Consider the following 21,973-nt stretch of genomic DNA (forward strand, 5'->3'; position numbering starts at 1 on the left):
GGAAGATGGCTTTCATTGAGAAATCCCACCAAATCACATCTGCATGCATCTATAACTTTACTGTTATATCCCAGACAACTGGGTCATGTGGTGGACAAAGTCTGGGGTCTAGATTGAGGGAGAACTGAGTTCAAATCCTGCTTCACATATGTCCTACCTGTGAAACCCTGACCATGTCAACTCACCTCTATCTCAGTTTCCTCATCTGTATGTAATAATACCTCCCATCAGTGCTATTAGCTAATATTGTAATTATTAGTGCAAGTATAAAGGTAAAATTACATGAAATTTTGATGTCCTTTGCAAATTTGAGGGCATTTAATAAATGCTATCTATATGTTATTAAAAAAGTTTCTCTTATTATTGCCTTTAGGATCTTATTTTGCATCATCCAGTAGAATACGAACACCTTTGAATCCTGGACAATTTCTGCTTTTCCATTTTTATTCCCAGCATTTAGTGTTCAGTTTTTTTTTTCATACCTTAATAAGTGCTTTTGAAGCTGATGGTATTTGAATGCAAATCAAAGCCTCCTTTTTAATTTTTTCTTCATTCATTCATTCATTAGCTCTATGTCATCTTTCACAAGAAGACTAACCTGGAAATATATTTTACTGACTGTACATGGATAACATATACCAAATTGTATGCTTTCTCAATAAGGGAGAAGGAGAGAGAAATAGAAAATTTGGAAATCAAAATTTTAAAAAGGAAGGTTAAATAATTTTAAAAATGTAGTTATAAAGATATTTTCAAAATACATCAGTGGATTTTCACATATTTATTCATTGTTTCTTGATGAGACAGAAGAGACTGAAGGTAGGTGGATCAAACAGGGGATCCCCCAGGACAGAAGAAATTAGTCAGAAGTGAATGACTCCAGTCTCTTGTGTCACTCTCTGAGCCTGTGTCACCCTCACCATCATAGCCTCACCTAGGGCACATATTTGCCCAGATCCACATTTTTAGAAACAGTCACAGACAGGATATGGGATGGATCAAGGTATGGGTCCTCACCTTTAGTGCATGACTGGGTTGGGAAAATGGGGCGAAGAGTAGACATAACCTTTTCCTCCACAAAACTCAGAAAAACTAGAGGAATTTCATCTACTGATTGACAAAACCCATTCAGCCACGAATGAGGCTCTTTTATTTTTTTGCCAGAGACCAAGGCTGACTTCTATCCAATGTCAGCCAACCTCTCCTCTTTGCCTCATTGAATTCACTCCTTAATCAGAAGGGGCAGGTCTAGGTGCAGGTGCATGGGCAGAGGTAGGTGAGGCACCTCCAAATCCTGCAAGGTGTTAGCTTTTACTATCTCTGCCCCTTCCCAGGGCTTAGAGATCTCTCCTGGATATGGGGGATCTAGGACTGGGGCACAGAGAGAAGCCTCCCCTCATTCATCCACAACCAGCTCAAACATTTCCCATGTCAGACACTAAACATGAGCCTGTCTTTGTTCTAGAGGTCACACATGGAGGACAGAGAGGAGAGAGGCCCCACCCCCAGAGTCAGGCTCAGCCAGGGTGACTCAGTGTGGCTCACATGGTCCTGAGAGGAGGCTCAGAAGAGACCTGGGGCTCTTTTGCATATGGAGCCCAAAGAGCCTGCAGTGAGCCCTGCTCAGGGTATAAAAGTCCTCTCATCTTGCCTGTCTTAGGGCTCAGGGTGCTCTGTCTACAGACTCCAAGGACAAGGATGATTTCCCCCTTTCAGCTCATCTGGCTATTAGTGATCTGGGCTCAGGGTAAGACAGAGCAGATCAGTGAAGGAACTTGAAGAGTATAGGTTTACCTAGACAATGAAAAACAAAACAAGACAAAACTTTTGATGCCCTTGATCCAGGGTGAGGTACCTTGGGGACAGCAGGGGCAGATGGGTGGACTAGTAAGACCAGGCCCCCAAATTAAAAAAAAAAGAATAAAAAACAATTCTGAGGTCTGTTGGGAAACAAAGTTCTTGCTTCACATCAATAACAAATACAATTGATTTCCCATGATTTGGGAACTCATTGTCTCCACAAAATTGTCTATTATCATACTTTAATATGGCCATTAACACATTTCTATCTTGATCTAATTTTGTTGGTTTCCTAGATTCCCAAGGGGTCATTGTGCTGACCCAGTCTCCAGCCTCGTTGTCTGGATCTCCAGGAGAGAGAGTCACCATCAGCTGCAAGGCTAGTGGGAGTCTAACAGATAGTGATGGTGATAATGCCTTATCCTGGTACCAGCAGAAACCTGGCCAAGCCCCCAGGCTCCTCATCTATGATGCTAACAGCCTGGCATCTGGAGTCCCTGCCCGGTTCAGTGGCAGTGGGTCTGGGACAGATTTCACTCTCACCATCAGCAGCTTGGAGCCCGAGGATGCTGGAGATTATTACTGTCAGCAGTATATAAGCTACCCTCTCCCACAGTGCTTCAGGCCTGAACAAAAGCCTCCCCAGGTTGTTCAGGGGATTCAGCTCAGAGCAGCAGCTGCTTCCTCTCTGGTCCCCAAGCAGAGCAGCCCCTGCTCTCTGGGCAGACTCACATCTCCCAGGGCTTCCCCTTTCTGACCCCACAGGTCCCCTCCTTTCTCACAAAGCCTTGTCTGTCACATGCCCTGTCCCCAAGGCAGAGGAGAGGCAGCACAGACCCCTGAGAAACACAGGGGGAAATCAAATGGGGGAAATGCTGACATTTCAAGTCCACTTGAAATCTTTGTCTCGACATAAAGTATTTTTCTTGTTGGGATCATAATTCTTGTTTTGCTCCAGTTATTTGTAGCTATAATTTGTTTGTTTCCATGTTTGTTGCTGTGGTTCAGTAGAAACTGACCCTTAATGACCCCATTTGAGTTTCTTTGGCAAAGATCCTGGAGTATTTTGCCATTTCCTTATCCAGCTGCTTTTACAGATGAGGAAACTGTGGAAAACAGGGTTAAGTGACTTGTCCAGTGTCACATAACTAGTGTCTTAAGTGAGATTTGAATTCAAGACCATGAGTCTCTTTAATTTCAGGCCCAGCACTCTGTCCACTGCACTACCTGGCTTTCATGATATAGACCAAATTCCTTTTTCTCAAGCCGTGGACACACTGGACTCACTGCGATGGGTTTCTTGTGACCTGGTCCTGGCCAAGAGCCAAGGTGAATGACCACCACTCACCCAGTCATCCCCCATCAGGGACTCATCATTTCCTGCATCTTAGAGGATCATGTCCTGACTCAGGCTGACTCAGGCTAGTGTGTGCCCCTGTGTGGGTTGGAGTGTACCTCCCAGCAGGCATTGGGGGAGTTCTATGACAGTAGGTGGCAGGGTCACACCCATTCACTGGCCATCTCTGCTAGGTGTCTCTGACTTTATTGCATGCCCTAGGGGAATGGGTGGCATGAAGGCCCAAGGCCCTGTCCATTTCCTTTAGGGCCAAGGGCACACAGATGTTCTCACTACTACTTGTGGGCTCTCTGGTCAGCCTTTGTCCCTGAAAAGAAGAAAGGACTGGCTCAGCTCCCAGGTACAGCTCAATGTTGTCCTGGGTCCCAGTTCTCACAATGCTCCTAGTCTTTGTCCTTTACATTCATGCACCCAGGTGCTTACATTGAATTTCTTTAGATGAATTTTCTTATGTGAAATAGAGTAGGTACAGTAAAGTCTATACAAAAGTAATTTCAGTTGAGTTGGAGAGTGAGACATGGGCAGGCAGGAAAACCAGACATCCTAGAAGAGGAGGTTCTTGAACTCAGCTTTGCAGAATGCTGGGGATTCTCAGAGTCAGATGGGGGGAGAGGGCATTTCAGGAATGGGCACAGCCTGGGAAATGACCCAAAAACTGGAGATGAGACATCATTTGTGATGGAGAGCAAGACAGCTGTTTAGTTTGGGTTGTAGAATCAATAGACGTGTGTACTGTATGATTGATCTGAATGGGAGGCTGAGCTAGATGGTAAAGGCTTCAAAGGACAGAGTTGTCTATGTTTTATCCTAAATACAAAAGAGGCAATTTTAGTTTAATCAGTTTTAAGTAAGTAAGCATTCATTAAACACCTTCCATGTCCTGGGTACTGGGTAGGGGGGTTTTATGGTCAGATCTATGCTTCAGGCAAAGACCAAAGACAAGTAAAGCTTTACTCTATCATTGAAACATTGATTCTTTCTGAGCATAGGTTGGGTTGACTTGGGAATAGCTGAAAAATGTCTGCTTCAATCATGTCTTCCTAGAGTTTCTTTTTCCCTTCAGTAACTTGAAGTGGGATTACCCCCTTCTATTTTTTTCTCTTGAAGCTGAAAGCCAAGAGCATCCAAAGCAATTTGACCCTTAAAGAAACAGTAAATGAATAACTTTGGTTAAGGTTGGGTTATGTGGGGGTGGCACTAAGGAGGGCTGTACACCAGATTTATTTACAACTGAATTCTATCAAGCATTAAAAGAGAAACTAATGCCTATATTACAGAAATTCTCAAAAAAAAAAAAAAGAGAAGGCATTTTACCAAATTCCTCATACTAGAAAACAGAATATTCTCTTAATATCAAAACCGTGTAGAGACTGAAAAAGAATTATAAATTTATTTCACTTAGGAATATTAAAGCAAAAATATTAAATAAAATCATCACAAGGTATTTGAAGCAATAAATATATAGAATATAAATTATTATGTCCTAGAAGTATTCACAATCAAATCATTAACTGATTTAACAACAGAAAGCATAGGATTATTTTTCTAGATATGGACAAAAATTCTGACAAAATGTATCCCTTAACTTATATTGGTAGGTCTAAAAAACATAGAAACCCTTAAAATATGTGAACTGAAGGGGGCAGCTAGGTGACACAGTGGATAGAGAACCGGCCTTGGAGTCAGGAAGACCTGAGTTCAAATCGGGCCTCAGACACTTGACACTTACCAGCTGTGTGACCCTTGGCAAGTCACTTAACCCCAACTGCCTCACCAAATATATATGTATGTATGTATGTATGTATGTATGTATGTATGTATGTATGTATGTATACACGTATATGTGTGTATGTATGTATGTATACATATACATATATGTATGTGTGTATATATATACACATATATGTGAACTAAAGCACATATTTAAAACCAAGAATAAGTACTTATAAATGAGAAACACTAGTTTTCCTTTAACAAATATGCTAACACAACAGGTTCTACTGAGAATTATTCATGATATACCCTGTGGTCCAGCAACCCTTCTATAGAATGCAGACCCTAGGATGGTCAAAGACATAAACAAAAGTCCAATGTAAAGTAAAATATTCATGATAATGCTATTTGTGACTATGAGCAACTGGAAACAAAATGGACATCTATCAACAAGTGAAAGGTTGAACAAACCAAATATGGATGTATTAGAATACTATTATATGATAAGAAATGGTGACTATGAAGAATGTCCATAACCAGGGAATGATTTGTGTGAATTGAATCTGAGTGATATAAATAGAATCTAAAGAATAATATTAATATAACAACATAAATGTAAAAAATGCTTAAAAGGAAATCAAACCAAGATTAGGTGAAATATCCAAAGAAGGTCTTAGAGAACAGATAAAGAATCATACGTTTCTCAAGGCCAGTAAAAAAGGTGGAGGAATGTTAAATGAGAACACTTAAGCATTATCCCATTTATCCAATGTATAGAATGTTGTTGCTTAATTATGTTTTTGTAAGGAAGTAAGCAATCAATGTATTAGTTGGGGATTCCTGAAGTGTTAAAGGAAAATGCAATTAATAAAACGTTTCTTAAAGCTAAAAAAATAAGGCTGTCTGAATTTGCCCTTGGATTATAAAGAGTTACTGCATGTAAACAGTCAAGCAACCTTTGTCTTTAATTCAAACATTATCTGTCTACTTGATTGTAATGGAGACCAGGTCTTCATTTTCATATGTTAACTGGAGCAAACATTTAATTTTTGTTAAATTCTATTTCTGGGACTAAAAGGACTTCAAGCATGAATTAATTGATCATTTCAATGCAGAAAACAAAAACAAAAGAAACTCCCTTCCCTAGGAATCTGGTTAGAGACATTGTATGTGTATGATTGCCCCCTATATCCACTGAGATGGACATCTCAGGCATTTTCTGTACCTGTGTGTGATTCTTTATGAAAATTCATTTTTGCTCTTATACTAGTCCTGTGTTCTTGGGAAGCCACAATAAGGGCCTTGGTTTTCAATTGACACATGTGTAAAAATGTGATGATATGGTGCTATGATATTTTATCAAACCTCAAAAAGTATTTTATTATTTTCTAGTTATATGTAGAGATAGTTTTCAACTTTTGTTTTTATCAGATTTCTAATTCCAAATTTCTCTTCTTCCTTCTCTCACCTCCTCCTCCTCAAAACAGAAGGCAATCTGATACAGGTGATATATGTGAAATCACATTAAATATATTTCTGCATTAGTCTTGCTGTGAAAGAAGAATCAGAACCAAAAGGAAAAACTTCAAAAAAGAAATACAAAAGAAGTAGAAACAGTATGGTTCAATCTGCATCTGGATTCCACAGTTGTTTCTTCTGGATTTGGAGAGCATTTTCCATCATGAGACCTTTGGAATTACAGTGGACCATTGTATTGCTGAGAAGAGTCAAGTCTATCATAGCTGAGGAACACACAATGTTGTTGATACTGTGTACAATGTTCTCCTGGTTCTGCTCATCTCACTCAGCATCAGTTCATATAAGTCCTTCCAGATTTCTCTGAAATTCTCCTGCTCATAGTTTCTTACATCAAAATAGTATTTCATTATATTCATATACCACAGCTTGTTTAGCCATTCCCAAATTGATGGGAATTTCCAATTTCTTGCCACCACCAACAGAGTACCTATAAATATTTTTGTACATGTGATTCCTTTTCCTTTTTTATGATCTCTTTAGGATAAAGATCTAATGGTGTTATTGCTGGGTCAAAGGGTATATGCAGCTTTATAGCCCTTTGGGCATAGTTCCAAATTGCTCTCCAGAATGGTTAGATCAGTTCACAGCTCCACCAACAGTGCATTAGTCTTCCAATTTTTCCACAGCTTCTCCAACATTAATTATTTTCCTTTTTTGTCATATTAGCCAATCTGATAGGTGTCAGGTGGTACCTCAGAGTTGTTTTAATTTTCATCTCTCTAATCAATAGTGGTTTAGAGGATTTTTTCATATGGCAATAGATAGCTTTGATTTCTCCATCTGAAAACTGCCTGTTCACATCCTTTGACCATTTCTCAATTGGGGAATGACTTGCATTCTTATGAATCCGATTTAGTTCCCTTAATATTTTAGAAATGAGGTCTTTATCAGAAATGCTTGCTGTAAAAATTGTTTCCCAGCTTTCTGCCTCCCTTCTAATGTTGGCTACATTGATTCTGTTTCTACAAAACCTTTTTAATTTAATGTAATCAAAGTCATCCATCTTGCATTTCATAATACTCTCTATCTCTTGTTTGGACATAAATTATTTTCTTCTGCATAGGTCTGAGAGGTAAACTATTCTTTCCTCTCCTAATTTACCTACAGTATCACCTTTTATGTCTAAATCATGTAACCATTTTGACCTTATTTTAGTATAAGGTATAAGATGTTGGTCTATGCCTAGTTTCTGTCATACTATCTTCCAGTTTTCCCAGCAGTTTTTGTCAAATATTGAGTTCCTATCCCTGAAGCTGGAGTCTTTGGGTTTATCAAACATTCCATTACTAAAGTCATTTACTACTGTCTCCTGTGACTAACCTATTCCTTTGATCCTCCACTCTATTTTGTAGCCAGTACCAAATCGTTTTGATGACTGCAACTTTATGGTAGAGCTTCAGATTTGGTACAGCTAATCCACCTTCCTGTGCATTTTTTTCATTAGTTCCCTTGATATTCTTGACCTTTTGTGTTTCCAGATTAATTGTGTTATTATTTTTTCTTGCTCTATAAAATAATGTTTAGGTAGTCTGATTGGTATGGCACTGAATAGGTAAATTAATTTAGGTAGAATTGTCATTTTTATTATATTAGCCCAGCCTATCCAGGAGCAATTGATGTTTTTCCAACTACTTAGATCTGATTTGATTTGTGTGAAAAGTGTTTTGTAATTGTGTTCATAGAGTTCCTGGATTTGTCTTGGCAAGTAGACTCCCAAGTATTTTATATTATCTAACGTTACTTTAAATGGAATTTCTCTTTCAATCTCTTGCTGCTGGACTTTGTTGGTCATGTATAGAAACGCTGATGATTTATGTGGATTTATTTTTATATCCTGCTACTTTGCTAAAGGTGTAAATTGTTTCAAGTAATTTTTGAGTTGATTCTCTAGAATTCTCTAAGTATACCACCATATCATCTGCAAAGAGTGATAGTTTTGTTTCCTCCTTGCCTATTCTAATTCCTTTAATTCCTTTTTCTTCTCTGATTGCTAAAGCTAACATTTCTAGTACCATATTAAATAATAGAGGTGATAATGGACATCCTTGTTTCACCCCTGATCTTATTGGTGTGTTAAGATAATGGATTTAGCAGATACTCAGGGTCCCACCTAGAGACTGATTTAAACTGATTGAATTAGATAAGGAAACTGACTGTTGACTGCTTACTAGATTGTAAGCACATCTGGCTGGTACTTAAGAGTACTTAATAAATTTGAATGACACTAGCCAATCAGCTTGAAGAACCTCCCATTTCTGGGAGGGGAAGATGAAGGAGGAAGCTGACACTGGCAGGACTGTGCTTCCTCTTTTAGTGCTATAGATTGGCATGTGAGCAGTCTGGGGAACTGCCATCTTGGCAGTCTGGAAACTGCATAATGTCCCTGGGTTGGTGAGCTACTTAATGAAACCCTAAATTGCTTTGAACCAGCTTAATTGGGAATGATCTGGGAGTGAAACAGTTTAAGCTTAGAGTTAAGAATATCTATCTGTATTTCTATTTTCCTATTTCCTTATCTTTGATTGTTATTAGTTTTACCATTGTCGTTTAATTAATTCCCAAGTAATAAAATCTGATCCTTTTGTGAACTAAAGTTTAGAGGCTCCTTTCTTATTGGCCTGGGAGAAATATCTAAAAAGGGCAGTTCAGAGGGGAGAACAAACCTTAAAGGTCCCTCATATTTCCAGGACCCCAATATTAAGGCGAATCACCCAAATAACACTCAGTATATCAAATTTTGGCCCTCACATTGGCAAAGTCTCTAACTTATCTCTATTACATATAAGGATTGCTGATGGTTTTAGGTAGATACTGCTTATTATTTTAAGGAAAGTTCCACCTATTCCTAAGCCCTCTAATGTTTTTAGTAGGAATGGGTGCTGTATTTTGTTAAAAGCTTTCTCTGCATCTATTGAGATAATCATATGATTTTGGTTAGTTTTCTTATTGATGTGGTTGGTTATGTTGATAGTTTTCCTAATGTTGAACCAGCCCTGCACTCCTGGTATAAATCCCACCTGGTCATAGTATATTATCCTGGTGATCACTGGCTGTAATCTCCTTGCTAATATCTTAGTTAAGATTTTAGCATCAATATTCATTAGGGAAATTGGTCTATAATTTTCTTTCTCTGTTTTTGCTCTGCCTGGTTTTGGTATCAACATCATATTTGTGTCATAGAAGGAATTTGGTCGAATTCCTTCTTCACCTATTTTTCCAAATAATTTGTATAATATTGGAATTAATTGTTCTTTAAATGTTTGGTAGAATTCACTTGTAAACTCATCTGGTCCTGGAGATTTTTTCTTAGGGAGGTCATTAATGGCTTGTTCAATTTCTTTTTCTAATATGGGCTTATTTAAGGATTTTATTTCCTCTTCAGTTAACCTTAGCAGTTTGTATTTTTGTAAATATTTATCCATTTCATTTAGATTTTCAAATTTATCAGCATACAGTTGGGCAAAATAGTTACTAATTATTGCTTTAATTTCCACTTCATTGGTGGTGAATTCACCCCTTTCATTTTTGATACTGGTAATTTGGTTTTCTTCTTTATTTTTTTAAATCAAATGCACCAATGTTTTATCTATTTTTTTTTTCATAAAACCAGCCTTTAGTTTTATTGGTTAGTTCACCTCTTTCACTTCTTTCTTATTTATTTTGTGGCTAGATTTATCTAATTCTGAAAGGGAAAAATTCAGATCCCCCACTAGTATAGTTTTGCTGTCTATTTCCTCTTGTAACTCATTTAGCTTCTCCTCTAAAAATTTGGATTCTATACCATTTGGTGCATTCATGTTTAGTATTGATATTATTTCATTATCTATAGTACCTTTTAGCAAGATGTAGTTTCCTTCCTTATTTCTTTTAATTAGATCTATTTTTGCCTGTGCTTTGTCTGAGATAAGGATTGCTACTCCTGATTTTTTTACTTTAGCTGAAGCATAATATATTCTGCTCCAACCTTTTACCATTACTTTGTGTGTATCTCTTTGCTTCAAATGTGTTTCTTGTAAACAGCATATTGTAGAATTCTGTCTTTTAATCCACTCTGCTATTGGCTTCAGTTTTATGGCAGAGTTCATGCCATTCACATTCACAGTTATTATTACTGTCTATTCCCCTCCATTCTATTTACCCCTTTCTACCTTTCCCCCCTTCTTTCACCCTATTCCTCCTCACTGACATTTTGCTTCTTACCCTTGCCTCCCCCAATCTGCCCTCCCATTTATTACCCCCCTCCCTTTTCTTTACCCTTTTCTCCCTTGCTTCTTCCCTCCCTTCTATCAGTCCCCCCTTACCCCCTTAACCTTTTACTTCCCTAAAGAATAAGCTAAGTTTCCTTACCCAAATGAACATATATATTATTCCCTCTTTGAATCAAATCTAGTGAGAGTGAGGTTGAAACAATGTTCACCCCTCCCTTCTTTTCCTCTATTGTAATAGGTTGTTTGTGCCTCTTCATATGATGTAATTAACCCCATTCCACCTCCCCTTTCCTCTTCTCACCATAAATTGCTTTTTAACCCCTTGATTTTCTTTATATCATCATACCAAAAGACAATTTATTTTTATACCCTCTGTGTATAATCCTTCTGTCTGTCCAAATATATATACAGTTCTCAAGAGTTATAAGTATTATTTTCCTGTGTAGGGATATAAACAGCTTAACCTTATTGAGTAACTTTTTTCCCGTTTACCTTTTGGAACTTCTCTTGAGTTTTGTATGTTAAGATCAAATTTCCCATTCAGTTCTGGGATTTTCATCAGATAGCCTTGAAAGTTCCTAATTCCTTTGAATGTCCATCTTTTCCCCTTAAAGAGAATGCTCAGTTTTGCTGGGTAATAGATTCTTGGCTGCAATGCAAGCTCCTTTGCCTTCCAGAATATCATATTCCCAGACTTGTGATCCTTTAATGTTGAAGCTGCCAGGTCCTGAGCAATCCTGACTGTGGCTCCATGATATTTAAGTGGCTTCTTTCTGGCTGCTTGGAGTATTTTTCCTTCACCTGATAATTCTGGAATTTGGCTACAATATTCCTTGGAGTTTTCCTTTTGAGGTTTCTTTCAGGAGGTGATCAGTGGATTCTTTCAATGACAATTTTATCCTCTGATTCTATAATATCAAGGCAGTTCTCCTTGATAATTTCCTGGAATATGGTGTCTAGATTCTTTATCTGATCATGGCTTTCAAGCAGTCCAATAATTTTCAAATTGTCTCTCCAGGATCTATTTTCAAGTTCGGTTGTCTTTCCAATGAGGTATTTAAAATTTTCTTGTATTTTTTTTCATTCTTTTGATTCTGCTTGACTGATTCCTGGTGTCTCATGGAGTCATTATCTTCCAACTGTCCAGTTTGAATTTCTAAGGTCTTGTTTTCTTCAGTGAGATTATGCGCCTTTTTTTCCATTTGGCCAAATGAATTTTTTAAGGTATTGTTTTCTTCAGTCAATCTTTGTGCTTCCTTTTCCAAGGTGCTGATTCTTTTCTCATAATTTTCTTGTGTTGCTTTCATTTCTCTTCCCATTTTTTCTTCTACCTCTTTAAATTGATGTTTAAAATCCTTTTTGAGCTCTTCCAAGAAGGCTTTTTGTTCTTGAGACCAATTCATCTTCCCTCTTGAGGCTTCACATGTAGGCAGTTTGAGGGTATTGTCCTCATCTGAGTTTGTGTTTGCCTCTTCCCTGTCAACACAGAAGATCTCAATGGTAAGAGCTCTTTTTTGATTCTTACTCATATTGCAGCTTATTTTTTTTTTAAGTTGAAGTCTGCTCTGGGGGCACCAGGCTCCCTGTTTCAAGCTTCTTGTGCTGGGGTATAGGGGCTGTGTCATTGGCTTTCTACACTGAGGCCCCTATGGCTTGTGGATTTCTCACCATCTTGGGCTTGCTCCCTGGGCTTGCTCCTGGCATGCTGGGATGGCCAGGCCTCATCATGCCTGTCCTATGGGTGGTCCTCTAGCTGGAAGCCTCCCCTCTCAGCTGGTGCTGGTGGATCTCACCACTGGCCTGCTGTGCCACCAGCTTGCTGAGCCAGTATCAAGGGGCCTCAGTTGCTCAACTGTGGCCTACAGCTTCCTGCTGACTTGGCCCAACCTCCTCCATGCTGTGCTTCACTATGGTGAGGTGTACCTCCCTTTTGCTGGAGTAAGACTGACATTTCCTGAAGTCTTCTAAATTATCTCAGGTTGGAATTTTGTATCTTTCTGTCTTTTTGTAGGTTCTGTACTTTCAGAATCTGTCCAAAGGATTGATTTAATGTTCTTTTAGAGGGAACTGAAGGAGAGTTCAGGCAAGTCACTGGCTTCTCTCAGCCATCTTGGCCCTATTCTCAGGTGTATGACTTAAAGAAAATTCCTAGTAAAAGCCATCTCATGAAATAAAGTGCATTATCCAAGCTTTTGGACACCTTTTTGGGTTCCCCCCTTGTCTTTTCTACATGTAAGATAATTCCCAAAATAATTTCCCCGCATATTTGATACATAAGTAAAGAATGTTGTTTTGGTCTCCATTCTCAAAGAGGACCATGACATTGGGGCAATGTTATGCCTTGTAGTGAATTAGATTTTAGGGAGAGAGGGCTTTGCAAGGTCACCAACCTCATTCTCTCTGCCAGAGCCATCTGGGTCCCATGGCAAGATATATATCAGGATGACTCAACTTAGCCCCAGATGTTTTAAGGCAACTGGGGTTGTAACTTGCCCAGGGTCACACAGCTAGTAAGTGTATCATATGCGATTTGAACTCAGGTCCTCCCAATTTTAAGACCAGTGCTCTATCTACTGTGCCACCTACATGCTAAAGTAAAGATTGTAAAATATATAAAATAAAGAAAACAGGGGATAAAAGGTAGAATTACCTTGAGCTCCTCTGAGCCAGATCCCCACTAGCCATTTCACCTTCCCCTGCCTGCCCAAATACCTTCAGGGCAGGGTCCACACAGTCTTGCTTTCCCTCATCCAGATGCTTCTGCATCTCAAATACTTTTTCTTGGTTCCTCCACCCCAGACTTCCACAATGTCATTACTTAGGAATAGCTGATACCTTCAGGGTAGTGGGAAAGAGAGCTACTTCTCCTAAACCATAAAAAGGAAAAAATGGCAGGCTTATGTTTTAAGAGGCTTCATGGTAAGTCCCCCCAAAGACCATTAATTAGTGGGACATCAGGTGATGGGTTGGAGTCAAGTGCAGAATGTCAGTAGCTTCAGATCTTTCCTGACTTTAGGTCCTGACCTCTTTCCACTAGGTGATATTGCCTCTCATACAAGCCCACTGGACTTTTGAAACCATGTTTGTTGTTGTTCAGTCTTGTCCCACTCTTCATGATCCTTTTTGGGATTTCTTTTCAAAGATACTGGAGTGCTTTGTCATTTCCTTTTCCAGCTCATTTTACAGATGAGGTTACTGAGGCAAACAGGGTTAAATGAGTTGTCCTGCCTCAACAGGACAGGTAGTAGTTTTCCAAGGCCAAATTAGAAGTCAGGAAGGTGAGTATTCCAAGACCCAAACTCAGTATTCTATCCACTGTACCTCCTAGGTGCTGCATGAAACCATAAAACTAAATAAAAATAAAATAAAATAAGCACAGGTGGGCATCAAAGGAGCAAACATAACACAAGGGTCCCAAAAGCAGGGATATCTTCAGGGTACCAAGGTCTCAAGGCCTTTCCCTGAACTAGAGCCAGTTGCTTCTGCTCCCAGAACCCTGACACTCCCAGTTGCTTTGCATAAAGAGATCCCCAAAGAGCAGGCCTGCAGACACAGGGGCATAAACTAGCCTGGGGCAGAGCAGCCACAGGGCAGGAGACACTGCACCATGGAGTCCCTGTCCCAGCTTCTCTGTGGGCTCCTGATGCTCCTGGTCCCAGGTGAGATCATGAGACAACACGATAGACAGATGAGCAATTTTGCTTAAGATGAGAGAATTCAGGGGAGCTTAGCATCTCTGGGGTCATGGCTCAACATAGTGCAAGGGGGAATGTGGATTCCTAGGAGGTCAGTGGGGTTTGCGGAGCCAGGCTGTCTAGTGGCCAAGTATGCCAATGGAAGGAGACTGTTCTGTTTATTCCCTGTTGGTTGATCATTAATTCCTACTTTTAGGTTCCAGGGGAGAAATTGTGCTGAGCCAGTCTCCAGCCTCAGTGTCTGTGACCCCAGGAGAGAGAGTTACCATCAGCTGCAAGGCCAGTCAGAGTGTCAAAGACAGTAATGGAAACACTTATCTCTACTGGGTGCAACAGAAACCTGGACAATCTCCTCGGAGACTCATTTACTATGTTTCCACCCTGGACCCAGGAGTCCCTGCCAGGTTCAGTGGCAGTGGTTCTGAGAAGGATTTCACCCTCACCATCACCAGTGTGGAGGCTGAAGATGGGGCCTCTTATTACTGTGGGCAAGGAATTTCTTCTCCTCCCACAGTGCTACAGCCCCGAACACAGTGCTACAGCCCCAGTCCAGGCTGGCTGCTCAGGGAGGCTCAGCTGTCTCCTCTGCTTCCTCTTCTGCAGCAGCTGCTGGGCTGCCTGCTCAGGTGCAGGGTCTTGGGGCTGACTGGGGTAAAGGGACTCAGGGCTCAGGGCAAAGGCTATGGACTGATAGCTCTGTGCCTTGAGTGCTCTTGGTCCTCTTAGACATGAGCTGTATGTATAGTCAAGGACATAACCAGCCCCACTCAGAATGGGCCACTCTACTACACAGGGAACATCAGGACTTGTCCTGGGGATTCAGAGAACTTGTTTAGAAGGGAAAAGAATGGCTGTGGGGCTGCCAGACTGGGAAAGGACAAAAAGAGGTCAAAATCAAAGAACTGAATATATACAGGAGGCTGTCTATTGGTCATGTTGGCAATTGGCACCTTCAATTTATCAATCCCCTCCTGGATCACTCCCCTGTGGTGGGGCAGGAGCTTGAGTAACTCTATGAAACTATGAGCTAGGTCATGCAGGGTTACCCAAGATGGAGAGATCACAGTGGAGAGGTCTGATAAAAAAGTGATGCACTAGAGAAGGAAATGACAAAGCACTCCACTCCCTTTGCCAGGAAAACCCCTTGGACAGTATGAAAGTGCTAAAGGCTATCACGCCAGAAAATGAACCTCTTGGGGTGGAAATGTCCAACATGCAACTGGGAAAGATAATAAGGCAACGTAAAGCAGCTCCAGAAAGAATAAAGCCACTGGCCCAAAGCCAAAAAGAAGCTCAGCTGCAGATTCACATCTGGCAACAAATGAGAGCCAGACACTGTAAAGCTCCATATTGCATTAAAACCAGGAATATGGGGGCAGCTAGGTGGCGCAGTGGATAGAGCACTGGCCCTGGAGTCAGGAGTACCTGAGTTCAAATCTGGCCTCAGACACTTAACACTTACTAGCTGTGTGACCCTGGGCAAGTCACTTAACCAGAATTGCCTCACTAAAAAAAACAACAACAACAACAAAAACCCAGGAATAAATGACATATGACCCAAGGTAAACTATATGTGGTCAAACAGGAGATGGAAAGTCTACCATCAACATCTTGATTGTCAGTGAATTGAAATGGATGGGAAAGGATTAGTGAATTCAGATAATCATAAAATATTCTACTGTGTGCTAGAATCCCTCAGAAGAAATGAACTAGCCTCATGCTCCTTAAAAGGGTAACTCAGCCTTTTAAATTGGAGTAAAATCTCAAAAATGACAGTATGACATCTGTCCAAATCTGAGGCAAACCATGTCTCTTTGTTCCAATCACTGTTGCCAAAGGGGTCAAAGCTGATCAGTTCTATGATGATCTACAACTCCTTCTAGCAACAACATCCCCAAAATATGTAACATTCATCACAGGGGACTGGAATGCTAAAGCAGGAAATCAAAGATAATTGGAATAAAAGAAATTTTGGGTTTTGAGTACAAAATGAAGCAGAATAGAGGCTAACAGAGTTTAGCCAGGAAAACTCAGTGTCATAGCAACTCTTTTCAACAGCCCCAGAAATGACTCTACACATGGACATCATCAGATGGTCAATATAGAAATCATACTGACTATATGATGTGCAGCCTAGAATGGAGGAACTCTGCAGTCAGTTAAAAGAAGACCTAAGCTGACTATGGCTCAGATCATTGGCTTCTTATTGCAAAATTTGGTATTGAAGAAAGAGGGGAAACCAGCAGGCCATATAGATATGACCTAAATATGTGCCCTTGTGAATATGAAGTGGAAGTGACAAGTAGATTTAAGGGAGTACATCTGGTAAACAGAGTGTCCAAAACTATGGACAGAGATCACAATACTGAACAGGAGGCAGCAGCAAATAGCATTCCAAGTAAAAGAAGGAATAAAAAAAGCAAAATGGCTTCTTGTTAGGCTTTACAAATAGCTAAGGAAAGAAGGCAAGCAAAAGGGAAAGGAGAAAGGGAACAACATACCCAAATGAATGCAGAATTCTGGAGACTAGGAAGGAGAGAGTTTTTCTTAAGTGAGCAATGAAAAGAATCAGAAGAAAACAACAGGATGGAAAAGAAAAGTCATCTCTTCAAGAAAATTAGAGATATCAAGGGAATGTTTCATACAATAATGGGCATGACAAAAGCCCCAAATTGTAGGTACTTAACAGAAGCAGAAGATTGTTTTTTCTAGGAACAGGTGTTCCTTGATGAAAGGAGACAAAATATATGTAAAGAATTTTCAGAGAACCAGTGGAACACAGCCTGCTTGGGAGGGATCTTTTCAGGTATTATTGACAACTCCTACTGCCATTAAAATTGGTGAAAAAGACTCTTGGATTCATTGTTCTCATGTAAAGCCTGCACCATTCATAGGTAAAGAGGTTACAGATAAAACTCAAGTAGACACTAAAGAGCAAAAGAAGCTTAAGTAATAATGTCTAATATTATCAATCATTTACATTCATTTATCATTTACATGTCATTGTGACTATGTATACTGTGGATATGGTTTGGAATTATTGTATATATTACAAGTACATCATCAGTTATGCAGCATAACATGCATTTTTACCATCATACTGTCTTTGGTGAAATTAATATGAGATTTATGAATTATGGAAACTTATCATCTCAGAGACTAACTGCTCTTACAATGAGTTTGATATAGGCCCTGTAGAGAATATATGTACAACAGGAGGAGAGACAGGTACATGTAAGTCTATGGTTTGCTTATAATGGCAACTATATAGACCACAATTGCTGGACACAGTCCAGTTTCTTCCTCTCTCCCTTATAAAAGTTTTCTTTTTCTTTCACTAAGTCTGATGGCATGGTCAGAATCCATCCACCTGTGGCCTAGCACAATTACTGGATGTCTCGAAACCATGAGATGTGGTATGATAACCTTTCCATAACATTTTCAGGTGTCATGAATACATTACTAAATTTGGCTTTGATCCAGACACATGGTGGTAAGAAGCGTTATAGATTGCATAACTACCTCAACCCTCTATTATATAAAGGAGGGAATGTAATGGAATGTATTAAATTTGATCAGTGACAATGCTATGCTAAGGTTTAGTAAAAAATCCAGCAATTCAAACAGTTAAAGAAGAAGAATCCAGCTTTCCAGACCAGAATCCAGCTTCCTCCTGATGACATCTTACCACTCCAAGAAGACAAGAGAACTGAGAAAAGACTTCCAAAGACTTAATTATTTTTTACTGTTTCATCAAGGAACACCTGTTCCTAGAAGAAACAAAGGGGGGAATGTGATGAAATAATGGGTTTTAGCAGATACTTAAAGACCTACCTGGAGATTAATCAAGACTGATTGAATCAAGTGAGAGTAATTGACTGCTGATTAAGCCTACTTCAAGTTAATTGGATTGTAATCACACCTGGCTATCCCTTAAGAAGGTATTGTTCTCAGAAACTAGACTGTGAACTCAACTTGAGAACACCTTCAAAGACAATGGATTTGGATGACGCCAACCAATCACCTTGAAGCAGTGTGTAAGGACCGCCTCTGTTCCAGATCTATAAAAAAGCTTCCACAAACAGCTTGCTTAGGAATGCTGATTAAAACAGGCTGGGGAAGGAGTTCCTGATTAAAACAGGCTGGGGAAGGAGTTCCTGATTAAGACAGGCTTGTAGAGGAGGACTTCAGGAAGAACCCAACCAAGCTGGAACTCTAGGCTAGGTAGGACTTCTTTTTCATAACCTTCTGAACTCTTTGTAAATATCTGTATGTTCTAATAAATGTTTAATGCCCAAAGACTGGTACTGAAGCCTTTTAATTTTTGGCGACCACAATTAAGATTTTAAACATCACAAGATATTAATAAGAGGTAGTAAGAATACACAAAAGAACTATACAGCAAAGATCTACACATCACTGACAACTCCAATAGTATGGTTACAGATCTAAAGCCAGACATTGTGAAGAATGAAGTCAAGTGGGCCTTAGGAAACAATGCTGACAATAAGGCTGGTGGAGGTGATAGAATTCCACCTGAGACATTTAAAATCCTAAAAGATGATGCTGTAAAAGTGCTGTATTCAATATGCCAATAAATTTGGAAAACTCAACAGTGGCCATTCAATTGGAAAAGATCAGTTTACTTCCCAATCCTAAAGAGGTGTAATGCCAAAAAACTTTCAAATTTTGAAACAATTATGCTCATTTCCCATGGTAGTTAGGTTTTGCTTAAGATTACAGAAGCTGCTTGTCTGTGAACTTTGGTATGTGGGCACTACCACAGCTGTCTAGAAAGAAGCTTGGCCTTTGTTATTACCACACAGAACTTGAGGACTCTCCTGGGGAGGAAGAGACAAGATGATGGAGAAAACCCAGAAATTTAACTCACCTAAGCTCTCTCCAAAACCTCAGAACACAATTAAGTAATCTCCCCTCAAAATTCCCAGAGTGGCAGAACCGACAAAAGGAGAGGGCGATATAATTTTCCAGTCAAAGAAAATTTAGGAGGTCAGCATAGTCTAGCACAGGCTGTACCCATGCACACTTGGTCCTGACAAACCAGTAGCAAATTTTGGGAGCCACTGAATCAGTAGTGGTAGTGGCTGCTCTCAGCCCACAGATGGCAAGAGTGTTGAACAACTGATCAGAAGGAATTTACAGGGATCTCTTTACTGGCACCACGGGCAGGACTCTGTTCCTTTGCCCATGCTCAGATCCGGGTCACAGATCTCTGTGGAAATGCCAGGATGAGGAGGACCACTAGAACACCAGAGGTTGTAACCTCAGGGGAGAATCACGATTTCAAAGCAGAAAAGAGTGCTAGTGACCCCTCAAACAGTAGAGTAGTGAACACATCTCTCCTTAGGTGATACCACCTTGGACGAACTGAAAATGTACAGGCCCCTAGAAGTATCTCTGAAAACACCTGCACAAAGCCCCTGAAGCCTGCAATAGTACACCCTCCACCCTGGAAGCAGAGTCTACTTTAACAAAGAGTTAAAAGTCAAGAAATAGTCTGGAAAACATGATCAAACAGAAGAATAAGTTCTGATTATTGGAAGTCATTATGGTTACAAAGAGGATCCACATATACTCAGAAGAAGATAATGAAGTAAAAACTCCTCTATCCAAAGCTTCCAAGAAAAAAAATGAATTGGTCTTGGGTCATGGAAAATCTCAAAAAGGATTTTGAAAATCAAGTAAGACAGAGGAGAAGAGTTGTGCCCAGAAAGAATTTAGGTTCAGAACAGGAGACATTCCATGGATGTAGTGTTAAAGATTTTGCAGAGGATTAAACACATCAGTAAATTCTGTTGTTATTATTTTTCCCCATTGTCTATGCTACCTGCACCATGCCTTACCTATGGAACTGAGGTATGGGAATGTCATGTTAAGGTGAGTTTTGGTAAAATGATGGGTGACCAAGAGATAGAAAAGAGAATCTCCTAGAGATCTGTGCCTGACCAGAGAGTAGAAGCTGTTCTTACCTGGGGACTCTCAAGTAAGCAGCTGTTCCATTGAACTGAAGCAGGTAAATGATCTTGGGAGGTTTTTATAAGATAGTGGAATATGATGGGAGGCTAGCTACATCTCTGAATACAGTGATCATCTCTATCATCCTCAGGTGCCGTGCTCCTAATTGTAAGAGTGCAATCAGTTCTAGATCCATGATCACTGAGTTGGACAGGGACGCCAAACTACACCTGGAAGACAAGTACACCACACCCTTGGGGGCTGGACGATGTTTCTGCTTGTAGCAGCATAAGATGTCCTCACCATCCCTATCCATTAGAATTTCAGTGGCCCTGATATGCTTGATCTCTCTCTCTCTGTCTCTCTGTCTCTCTCTCTGTCTCTCTGTTTCTCTCTCTCTCTCTCTGTCTCTATTTGTCTCTGTCTCTGTCTCTCTGTCTCTCTCTCTGTCTCTCTCTCTGTCTCTCTCTCTCTCTCTCTCTGTCTCTCTCTCTCTGTCTCTCTGTCTCTATCTCCCCCCACCCCAGGACATTTGGACAAGGAGGCTGGAGACTGGGCCAGCACAATAGTTCCTTGGGAATCTAGGAAACTAACAAAATTAGAAGAATATAGAAATATGTACTGTCCCATCATATGAAGAAAACAAATTTGGGGAGACCAGTGAAATAGCAAAGGAGTGACATTCACTTGCATTGGCCATAAAGAGGGGCCATGATTCATCTTTCACACAGACTTCACAGAGTCTCTCATCTAGCACATTACTATGCATATGAAAATTTGCCAGTCTGTGTTTGGCCTATGGTTTTTCACCTACTAGCTAGAGGAAATCATAGGAATTGAGCCCTCAAAACTTATTCTCTTATAAACCCTTACAATATTATGTTGTTTCTTATTTTGAGGCCAGAGCACTGATTACCAGATGAGCTTTGATGGAGGGATCATCCTGACCCTTGAAGACTAGGAAAATGAGTGGTCTGAGCCCTGAACAAGATAGATTGAAAGGGGGAGACTTTTATATCCTTACAGGGGCTTCTGAAAATTCCCTCGGCTCTCAATATGCAAGGAATTTCAGTCTAGTTTAAGCCGTCAGTCATAGTTGATTGATATATTTCTTTCGTGGTTGATTGATATATGTGTTTAAAGTTGTCATCTTTATGAACACAGAGAAATTCATGCTTGGTGTATGATATAGAAAAATCTTCAGCAGGCTGTGGATAAGCAGAAACTGCCTCTGTCTGCAAGGTGGGATTAGACCTCTTGCCACAGTTAGAAGCAGCTCCAAGCCCTGGAATGCTGCAGAGAAGACAAGAAGAGCTCACTGCGGGTAGGTTCCCATGCCTCTGCAGATGGACCTGTCCCACTAACACTTCCAGTGGAGAGGGTAGAAAATATAGGATAAAGCTATGAAGTCTAAGCAGATACTGGGGAAGCCTCAGAAGAGATCCTGAGAAATCTAGAGTAGGGTTCCATGTCTGGGTTGGGGTAAATCCTTCTGCCCAATCTGAGGATTTGCAGCTGAGGGTGATTATTTTTGTAGCTGTATAAGCAGGGAGTCTGGAGAGTAATCCCCTCATTTCTGGCCCCAGCACCCCATTTCTGGACTGTTGTAACCCCTCCCAAAAATGAAATGGCCTCTCTACTTGCAGTCTACCTCTTCTTCAGCCATCAACCATTCAGCCACCTCA

The 21,973-nt window shown here is 40.1% G+C and overlaps 2 gene segments (V, D, J or C); both read left to right on the plus strand.

Annotated features, from left to right (window-relative positions):
* The first annotated feature begins 1,670 nt into the window (after window positions 1–1,670).
* On the plus strand, window positions 1,671–2,557 carry LOC122739540. The segment is given in 2 exon segments: window positions 1,671–1,747; window positions 2,097–2,557. Coding segments are annotated over 2 exon segments (510 nt in total).
* An 11,667-nt stretch (window positions 2,558–14,224) lies between these two features.
* LOC122739541 lies at window positions 14,225–20,572 on the plus strand. The segment is given in 3 exon segments: window positions 14,225–14,276; window positions 14,509–14,938; window positions 20,440–20,572. Coding segments are annotated over 3 exon segments (615 nt in total).
* Window positions 20,573–21,973: the final 1,401 nt, after the last annotated feature.

The sequence above is a fragment of the Dromiciops gliroides genome, chromosome 2, assembly GCF_019393635.1.
Source record: "Dromiciops gliroides isolate mDroGli1 chromosome 2, mDroGli1.pri, whole genome shotgun sequence".
NCBI classification, from domain to species: Eukaryota; Metazoa; Chordata; class Mammalia; order Microbiotheria; family Microbiotheriidae; genus Dromiciops; species Dromiciops gliroides.